General features: G+C 32.8%; 1 protein-coding gene across 2 annotated transcripts in view; it reads left to right on the plus strand.

The window, feature by feature from the left end:
• The window catches only part of LOC130901190 (uncharacterized), a 118642-nt gene that overhangs the window by 97615 nt on the left and 9907 nt on the right, over positions 1–11120 (plus strand). Inside the window, exon 2 of one of the 2 annotated variants that reach the window (XM_057812363.1) lies at positions 6712–6972. In XM_057812363.1, coding sequence (XP_057668346.1) covers positions 6721–6972 — 252 coding nt within the window. In that variant the 5' untranslated portion in view covers positions 6712–6720. Of the gene's footprint in view, positions 1–6711; positions 6973–11120 lie in introns of those variants that run through there. The other variant, XM_057812364.1, reaches the window with a different exon arrangement.

Genomic DNA, 11120 nt, shown 5'->3' on the forward strand with positions numbered 1-11120 from the left:
GATACAATCAATTATTTTAATACTAAATTGACACCGATATAAATTATCACATAATTGCGATTGAATTTTCGTTCATATTATTATCCCAATTGGAGAATAATTAACGAGCGAGATGGTTTAGTAAGCAACTTGAACAATGAGAAGTTTATTCAGTCATCGCAATGGCACGTATGAAACTTTGCATAAAGCAATTATTCAGTCCATATTAATAAGAAAAGTTATTTCAACTATGCTCACATAACATTTGATTTTGAACTTTGGAAATTATTGTGTTCGTATTAACTAAACATTTTTAGTAGATATCCAATTTATTATTTCTATACCTCACTGATTCATATTCACTTTTTTCCACGTTTAGTTAATTCAACCGAATTGAATAATCTTAAGAAACCTCTATTTTAAGAATTTATCTATGGTTTCATACGATCGACCTTGAGTTTTTTTTGGCAAATTTTTAAAATAATTTATTCAGTTTTATTCGGCATTAACGCATCAAAGAGTAAATCTTTTCTATTTTTAATCTATTCTACAATAACCACAAAGATTTATTGGAATTGCTGACATTAGAGCGAATAACTAGAAATGCAATGTTGCAAGTTCAGATATTTTTACTGTTTCCGGATACATTAATCTTTTTATATTCCTGAAAAGCTCCTAAGCAAAACAAATATGCAGTGTTATAATTAGTACATGATAATGAAAATGTATTAGTCACCTACAATAAAAGAAAATCTCGCTGTAAAATACTTAAATATATTTAAATTGAGTTTGTAGTATTTGGGACGTTATTTCAATAAGAAAATTTGTCATAACCGCTCCCCCTCCATGTAATAGTAATGGTCAAAACTAAACATTTATTTTTACATCTTTTAATGGTTTTGACATTGTAATATGTTAAAAATAAAACTAAATGTCATGGTTTCAATAATCGAGATTAAATTTTGTTTGTTGTACAACATTTTTGTCTTCTACTATATCATTATTCAAATAATTTAAGACTATGAAACATTAATTAAACATTCATAATACCTTCTTTTTATTTATATGTTTAATAACAATGTTGGATGCTGAGATATTGCCACGTCTAGTTTTAGAAATATCATAAACACGTTTTCAATTGAATGCTTCCAATGAATATAATCGACGAACCCCTCTGATGTATCTCATTAAAGAACAATATCCTTTGACACCGTATATAAATGATAATTATAAAAATATATCAATTTATTTATATCATTACCCAGCTATTTTTATCGAACTTGTGGAATTTTTATTTTCCTTATTCGATATTTTTAATTTATCTGCATTTTTCTTATAATAGTTTACTTGTAGACTTGTAAAATCATTTTAATGATAACCTATAAAATTATGGAAATTCACACCGACGGATTAGATTTCAAATTAAATATTACGGCACGATTATAGAAGGTGACTCTATAATATACATTAAAAGTTCTTTCAATTGGTATAACTTTGTACTAACAACAAATATATACAGGGAATAATAACAAAAATCTTTTTTGTTTACACTCTTTTCTGCCATTTTACTTCACTTATGAATTTCAATTCAAAAACAAAATAAATTGCATTTACATATTGGATATTAATCTTTCTAGATATAATAGGACACTTAAATTTGACATCATTCGATAGCTATTAAAGATTGTATTATTAAATATACATATACATCGCGTTTGTTTCTAACGTTTAAATTCTAAAGATTCCAAACGAATGGTGATATTAGTTATCACATAAATAAATTTTATCAATTTTAATGATTTGTTGCTTGGTAAGAAAATTATTTGGAGTAGATTCCAAAAATTCACCCGGCGAATAGTATATAAAGTTTGTCTATGGTCTTACATCACATGTTCCTCTCCAATACAATATGGCGTTGTGTTCCAAACGTCATTGTTTGTTTTTTTTATAAAGTTTTCTGTCAAATATAAGACGGTAGGATTATCGCCCTGTGGAAAAATTACAAAAAAATCATCTGCGTTATTTTACGTAATATGCAGGTACTTAATAAAGGTACTTATTATTCGTTCCTGCACATATTTTGAATGTTACTCAAATTCAAATGGGATTGAATAATTTTTAAGTAACACCACCGTGTACAAAACGCGACTAGGTTTATGGTTAAAACCGTAAAGGTTTTGTATAAATATGTTTTATCTGTAGTGAGAATTTCATATTGTTGTGAAATTTTAAAATAATATACATAATTTCGTCAGTTGGGACTGTGTGAACGTATCAATATGTTGCGTGTTAGGTGACAAATAATTCTTAAGATTGTGCGTTTATTTTTAAAATTTCCGTTTAACCCGCTTTGGTATTTTTCTTCAAATTCGACTTTTGTGAGAAATGTAAGTTGATTTCATGAATTTTTCAATTATTTTTACTAGGAATTGAATAACAAAATTTGGTATAAGCATTAAAAACTTTACAAAACAAAAATTTTTATACCTTTTTAATTTTTAATAAACATTTGACAAAGAAAAATAAGTGTCTTTATTATAGATAAAGTTTAGTCGCCGTTTTATTACTTGAGCTTTGTTTTTTCGGTAAATTCTTGGTTATCAACACTGAAAATCATTGTTGTATTATTCATAGTACGAGGGCAGGTCAATAAGTATTGTTTGTGAGATTATCCTATCGTTGGAGTCGATTATCTTTCATTTTTTTGAATTTTGAAATAAAAAATGGTCACTCAGTACTAAATCCGGATAATAGGGTGAATTATCAAGCAGTTCGTAGCCTCATTCATTTATTTTTACGATGAAAACTGCATATGTGTAGATTTTTGCTTGGTCCTGGTACAATTACATTTCTTAGCCAAAAGCGTTGATAATTAATCATATAATAAGTTAAAATGGAAAAGGGCCGAAATATAACTACTATAAGAGAGCAACGAATAGCTAAGTACTCATTTTCAATACTTTCCTCGTGTTTATTGGTATTTTAATCTAAAAAATGCAAAATAATCCTATTTACTGGTAAAACTTGATTCCCGTTCCTAACAATACATTACAGAGAAATGTCAAGTTTTAAGCAGTGTTGCCGCTTTGTTATATTCATGCTAAATTTGTTTTTGGAAGCATTCGTTACCTCGTTTTATAAACATTGGTTCGTAGGAAGTATATTTCTATTTAAAATCGAGTTAAATATTATTTGAAAACGAAATTATACACATTTTGATATAACTTTAATTGGGAAGCTTGTAAATTTCTCTAAAATATTTCTAAGACGTTAATTTCTTCGCGTTTATTTTTGATGAAAATCAACGTTGCATTCACAGGTCTCTCTACTATTCAATACCTCAATTTATGTTGAAACGACAAATTTAAGAGATAAATTCAATTTAAATACAATAGTAGTTATTTAAGATAAAATAATAAGGACAAAATAGACATTTAAGTTTACATAATATCTCAAGAAACTAAATTTTTTACGTGAAATTGTGAATTATCTATGGATCCATATATTCATCAAAATATACTACATTTTCAAGCCATTTATCTATGTATTGTGGACTTGCCGCATTTTTTATTACAACTATCCCATGTGTTTAAACTAGATTGGGAGCGAACTACGAGGATGATTCCAGAAGTACCTGACTTAGAGATCGCGGAAGTTGCTTGAAAAAAACCAACCAATGTAAAACCCGAACTAGGTACTACTCTGGGTGAGACTGCTCCTTCATTATCAATTGTAAATTAACGGGGTTGCAGAGTTTAAACGTGGCCGTACGACCTGCGATGACCAGCATCGCAGTGGTCGACCAAATGAGGTGACGACTCCAGAAATATTGAAGAAAATCCACAAAGCGGTACTGGATGATCGTCGACTGAAAGTGCGCGAGCTAGCAGAGATATTAGGCATTTCAAAAAGTGCGGTACTTCACATATTAACTGAAAATTTGAACATGAGAAAGCTGTGCACAAGATGGATGCCCCGTTTGCTTACAATGGAACAAAAACAGCGTCCTGAAGATGCTTCCATCGAGTGCTTGCCAATGTTTCATAGAAATAAATTCGAATTTTTGTGCCATTTCATAACGTGGGTACAAAATTTCATTTTTGAAACAATTTTTTTCCAAAATTTTTGTGTTTTCTTTGTTGGGTCAAGTACATCTGGAACCATTCTCGTGAATAATGAAAACTTAATAAACACCCGGTAAAAAAGCGAATGAATATCATTGAAAACACCAAGAAAAACAACGAATTGTAAAATTAAATCTATGAAGAAATTCAAGATCGGTGACATTTATGAAAAATCTGTATTTATTTTAAAACAATGATAAGATCTGAGTCGTTTCTGATCAAATGTAAAATTACAGAGCTCCTTTTTTGGATATTGAATATTATCTGAGTCCATTTTCAAATTAGTCCTGACAAGAACTGTTTTCGTATTTTGATAAAACAATAACAAGAACGCAAGGAGCAACAAAATGGACACTATTCGTTCACAATTTATACAAGTGTCAATCATAATATACGTCAAAAGTGCTGATTTGACCAATCAGGAATCTACAGAATTACCAACCTAGATTCAAATCAGTTCTCTCAGTTTAAAAACCGGGTATAGCGTATGGTAGTATACAAATTATTCTTCGGTTTTTCAGTCTATGGAGGACCTTGGTCTTCTTTATTACACAGCTACAATTCACCCAATCTCTGGCTTTATTTTTCAATTCTTAGCTTTCGTTCTCTATTTTCTGCATATAAAAGAGGTTGGATATTCTTGGGCTTCTACGCTAAACTATGGACGGTAGAAAAAACAGCTTTTTTATCATCTTTTAAAAAGCTAGCGACAAAAAGTAAAACTGTTGTTCCAGGTGGTACTCTTCTTTTAGCTTGAAATGCTGGTGCTATTTATATGAAACCAGTTCATTTGGTAATTGATAGCTATTTGTATATCCATTGCCAACAAAATACATATTTTCTATAGTACTGAGTACTATAGATTTCCACAGACATTCCTTCTCGTAGTTTGATTACGTAAACTCAATATTGGTACTTAATACTTGGTTACTAGCTTTGCTGGTAACATGAAGCTAATATCTTAGCTAAGATAGTTAAATAACTTGTGGAGGGTGCTAATGCCTCAAAAAAACAAAACACTAGATTGATTACTACACTAAAAAAAGTAAATACTAGTTCTGTAGTCACTCGAAGTCAGATTACTAGCTTGTTAAATTACTAGCACCACCGTGGTTTGAAAAACTATCATAAAATAATCATTTATTTCAAAATTCCAAAAGAAAAATTATTTTCTGCGCACCTTGAAGCTTTTTCATTTAACCACATGGAATTTACAAACTGTTTATTACATAAACAATACGTAAATAGTATGACTAGAAATTTTGGCTACAAAAAACGTTTTATGCTGGAATTTAATCCTATCTACATATCTCTCATATATGTACTACTCCTATATGGACAGTTTCTATAACTGGAAGCTGTTCCGACTAAGGAAGACAGAATGGCAACGATTTCTCTATCCTCAGGGGTTCCAGCTCGGTTCTGCGCATTCTCAAGCATGCGCAGTATAGATAAAGTGTCTCGAACGAGAGAGAAAATGAATATTGTCGGTACCGTAACGAAGGGATGTTTTCTTCTACTTCTACTTCTACTTCTAATGGTGGGGATGTGTAGGTGTCTTTCTACGAAGGAGTTGAGCGCGTACCATGAATCGTTAACTAAAATTATCAGAACCTTATCATGATTTGTAGATTTGACTGAGAATCAGATCCCCACAGCTGTTTCCCGCACGTCCAAATGGGCTTTATAATGGTTTTATATGCTAAAATTTTATTTTGTAACAACAGCTGCGATTTTCTACCAATTACCTAGAAAAACTCTTGAAGTCTAAGTCACAGTTGCTTTCTTTTATTGAATCTGCGTGTTTTCCACGTTATTATTTTGTCTAGATGTACGCCTAGGTAGGTTACTCAGTGTGACTGAAGGGCATTGATTTTTTTTTCATCGTAACTTGACTGGAAAAAATCTAACAGACGTTGTTGTCAACTTTGTCAAAGGCTTGACTGATATCTATAAAGGCGACTTCTTTTGTTTTCTAGGTCCTCGCTTACCTGCTTGACTACTCGATGAAGTTGTTTCACTGTGAAGTGCTGTTTAGTAAACTCGAATTGATGATGATATAGTATAGGTTCCATTTGTTTTAATATAAGATTTTTCCAATAATTTGAATTATATTTGTATAAGACTTATGGGCCTATACGAACTCAGCTCTGTTGTATTTTTGACATGCTTCGGGAGCATTATTGTCTCAGCAACTTTCCATTGTTGGGAAAAATGAATATCCGTTGAATTGCTTTCATTATTTTTCCTGTTAGCTTCTGGAGAATTCTGCAAGTTATGAGATCATATCCTGGTGCTTTTTTGGAATTAATCTCTTGTAGAATCGTTTCTTTGATTACTTGGTGACTGAAATACACAGTTTTATCTATTTGAAAAGGGCTTCTAAGTTAAACTGATCAATGATATCCTTAACGTCCATGTGAAAATTCATCTTTTTTGGACTAAATTGACTGGGCTATAAGTGTAAAAAGTGATTCTTAATCGCCGAAACTGGCGTTTCTCGTCGGGGTCTCGTTCTTCATACAATAGACAATCAGTTTTGATTGTATTACGTTTATAAATATCTTGGACTTCTGCATTTTTTAATTTTCATTATTTTGTATTTCAGCGAATCGAAATGCGTGCTCCGTTCTACTTAGTCTGTGCCACATTAGTGGTGAGCATCCATAGCGAAGACACGACAGGGAATGCAGGTTATTTCAATAGGGAACAAATCGAACCAATTAATATGGCCGCCGATCAAGAAACAATAAGTTATCTGTTGCCCAAATTAACAGCAAAATACCGCCCCAGTAACGAGTGGACGGGTGTGACCGATCCCAGATTTTACTTGCTTACTGAAATGGAATCCAACGAGCTCGAAAATCAGGTAAATAATGTTTGTACATTGGAAAAAAATCCTAACTTAGAGTTAGATCCCTACATTTAATGTATTTTTCCCCTAACCTAACAAAAACACCGGAAGAATTCAAACTGTCTTTTTTTATTTGCCAAAAATATAAAAATCTTTTGCTAGTCAACTGCTTTTTAAATCTAAACGCTTTAATCGTAATTTTCTTGATTCTTCCATAAAATTTCATTCCATAATAATTTTTTCTTCACATATTTTATGGTTAATCAATTATTTGCATCATATAAGCTTGTGTCACCTTGTAACTAAGAGACAAAAATCGTGAATTGCTTTATGGCACGTGCTTATTATAAAAATTATAGATCACGTACTCGGAATATTTTGATTACATTCAATGTCCGCAAAAATGATAAATATTTATGTAGCCAAACAAAATAAATTGATTTTAATTGGTAAATGAAACGTGAACTGATATTTGTTCGATAAAGAGTAAGAAAATTCTTTATATCTTTATATAATTGAAATTAACGATTTCTTTTAATAGTAAATTTTAATATCCAAATGAGTAGGCAAACAACAATACACTGAATTACTCAATAGGTTCGTTCCAACCCATCAAAAAACCGTCTTTGGTACGGTGTCGATTCTGCGCAATATAAATTATGTATTCCAACCGGGTTGATAGCAAATATCAAGTGCTGTTACCAGAACCGTGCACACACGGAGATTGCGCAGAAAATATCGAAAAGCGCTTCCAACAACCGTTCCAGATTAGCAGGTTGGAACAAACCTTATCACATTAATACAACGATATTTCTAACTTCCCTATCATCTATTATAATTTATCTATGGTTATTTCACGAATATTAATTAAACTGTAGGCAACCAGCGTTACGTTCTAAAATGAAAAAATTTATTGATATTTCATTTATAATTTATATATTGTTAACGGTGAAAAATACTAGAAAAAATTCATGTTTATATATAACACTTCTCGTAGCATTAGATATAAGCAATGCTGACAACTATTTTTTTATTCCTTTGGTATAATCGTTTAACTGTCAAATGTCTTTTTGAAGTTAATTCTATTTAGTATTTTTGTGTCTTTTAATAGTTGTTATATAATTATTTTTCTTTTCACTTCTTCAACCCTTTTATATGGTTTTCGTCATAATTTTAGGACTTTTTTGATAGAAAATCAGTTTAAAATAACAGATAAAAGACCAGATAACAATCTTAGACAACAGTACACTTTTTAAATAACTTACACTTTTGAAGAACTCACACTACCTAACCTCAAAAACTTTGTTTGGAAAGTGAACTATAACACTATGGTTGCCGTGACGTCACGCTCCGGTTGTCTAAGACAAAAAACCAAAAAAAAAGCCATAAAATTATAGTGAGTGTCCATTCCACACACATGTTCACATGAATTTTTCTTGATAAGTTCAGGAAATATTAGTTTGTGTATTTACAAAAGTGATGTATCAAAAAGCTGTAAGTACAAAGTGATAATTATTTAAGTGTATAATTCCTTACAGCATGCACAACAATATACAGCATGTTTGTTTTTCACACACACTAATATTTCTAACACTTTACACTGCATTAATTACACAATCTCCATTAGATTTGAAAAATAATGCAATATACTCGTAATAAATAAAAAAATACTTACGAGGGGGTACACAATAACAACCTTATACTCTCCATTACAAGTAATACATTTGTCCCAGCGGTGTTTCCACTCGATAGAGATGGCTGCAAGCTCTAGTCTCGTTCTTTTCTTGATGTCTTCAATGTTTTCAAATCGCCGTACTTTCATGCCCCTTTTCATGCGTGGAAACAAGAAAAAGTCGCACGGAGCCAGGTCAGGCGAGTAAGATGCGTGGGGCAGCGGATCCATGTTATTTTTAACCAAAAATTGGCTAACAATGATGGCTGAGTGTGCAGGTGCGTTGTCATGGTGGAAGAACCAGTCACCTAATTGCTGAACCGAGCTCCAAGATATTCCACTGATTTCAGACAGTTGATCAATTGTCTGTTGACGGTCTGTGCGCACAGGCTCTCGAATTCTTTCAACATTTTCATCGATTCGGGCAGTTGATGGACGTCCAGAGCGAGGTTTGTCATCAATCGACATGTCGCCATTTTTAAATCGAGAAAACCACTCATACACTTGAGTTTTCCCCATAGCATCATCTTTGAAAGCAGTTTTCAACATTAAAACATTTTCAGCAGAGTTTTTACCGAGTAGAAAACAAAATTTCACAGCGGCACTTAAATTTTCCATCATTAAACAACGAAGCAGCAGTGAAACTGCACTAGCAAAAACGATCACTAGTGACGAACAGAACGTGGCGGTTTAACGGCCCGCGCGGCACTTAACTAGTAACGAATTGCGCTAGGCAGGCACTAGTGGTAGAATTCAGTACTACAAAAGCTCCACCCATGATAATGCTATTCCGGCTACTTTTGGGTACCCCCTCGTATTCTTCTGTTGCTTCTAAGTATAGTTAACAATCGGATTGAATAACGAAGGGGCGAAGTACTTGCTTACACATAATCTCACTTACTTTTTATAATACTAGCAATGTTCCAGGAATTATACAGTAACAATATTATTAGTTTATGAGACACAACTTCAAACTCGATCCATACCTTCGCTGTAGCATCTTAGTGTCGTCATTCAAATCAACAGCCCTAATAAATTGCTAACATTAGGCAGCAACTAACATACCACCACCATCAATAACGATCTCGAAAACATTTTGGAGCAATCTGATTGAGTTTAATGTAGCAAAGATCCACTAAAACTACTGTTTTCATAAAGAAGGTTGGTTCAGGATTTGGTCCTATCTGGACATAAAGTATCACCATTAAATTTCCCTTAGTCTCGTAACCGAAGTAGCTTAGAGAGCGTCACACAAATTTTGTTCCGGACCGAAAAGCTATAAACTCCGCAACGGCTTCTAATCCTCTACAAGGCCTAGATTTGTCCATCTTTGGAATATTGCAAAACCTATTCTACAAACAGATGTGCCTCATGAACACCGAGTTCGCATCCAGACGCCAATTTATCGGGACTCTTTTCTTTGGAGAAGTGCAAGTCAGTGTAATCAGCTACCAACACGACCTAAAGAAATTCAAGATCAATATCCACAGGCATCTTCACACGGCAGGCCCCACTCTAGTGTAATAGGGTTTACCTTCTGGTGTTTGTTTCTTAGATCAAAACAACTAGACACATACTAGACAAGACAAGTTTTCAAAATGTTAATCGACGATAATTTGAAATCTCCCCAATTTTACAGTTAACTTAAGAAAAGTAAACTCAACTAAAAGGTCTTCATCTTATGATGTTGTTGTGTTGTCAGTTGAACATAAAATGTTACATCTTGCTTACACTCAGTGCAGGATTTAGAATTTTGGCGCCCCTAGACCCGATAATTTTTCCGTACCTTAGTCTGGTTAAGGTTATCTTTCGATAAACCTTTATTAAAAAATTATATAACACATCACTCTAATAAGTCGTGTGAATAACTAAGAAAAACACATTTTTTTGTCAAAAATCGATTTTATTCATCAATCTCCTTCAAGAGCATCACGACCATTCCAACGTTTTCGATGCCGTACTTGCAGAAGGAATTGTCTTTTGATTCAAAATAGGCTTCAGATTCAGCGATTGCTTCTTCATTTGAGCTGAATTTCTTACCGGCGAGCATTTTTTTGAGAACAGCGAATAACCAGTAGTCACTGGGGGCCAGATCTGGACTATAGGGTGGTTGAAGAAGCAATTCGAAGTGTAATTCGTTCAATTTAACCATCGTTGCCATCGATTTATGAATCTGTGGATTATCTTGTTTGAAACAGTGGATTTTTCTTTGACATTTTTGCATATAAACATACATAATACATAACCTTAACATAACCTTCGCATACATAACCTTACCAGATAACTGTTGTGCCTTTGGACGCTTCAGACGTGGTTCACCGGATGCAGTCCACTCAGATGATGATCGTTTTGATTGCGGATTAATTGATGGATCCATGTTTCATCCATTGTTAAATATTCACGTAATAAATTGATTTATTACGTGTAAACGTGGCCAAATACTGATGTTTTCTGGAGTAACCATCTCAATTAGACGGCCAGAACATTCATC

The sequence above is a fragment of the Diorhabda carinulata genome, chromosome X (genome assembly GCF_026250575.1).
Source record: "Diorhabda carinulata isolate Delta chromosome X, icDioCari1.1, whole genome shotgun sequence".
Taxonomy (NCBI): Eukaryota; Metazoa; Arthropoda; class Insecta; order Coleoptera; family Chrysomelidae; genus Diorhabda; species Diorhabda carinulata.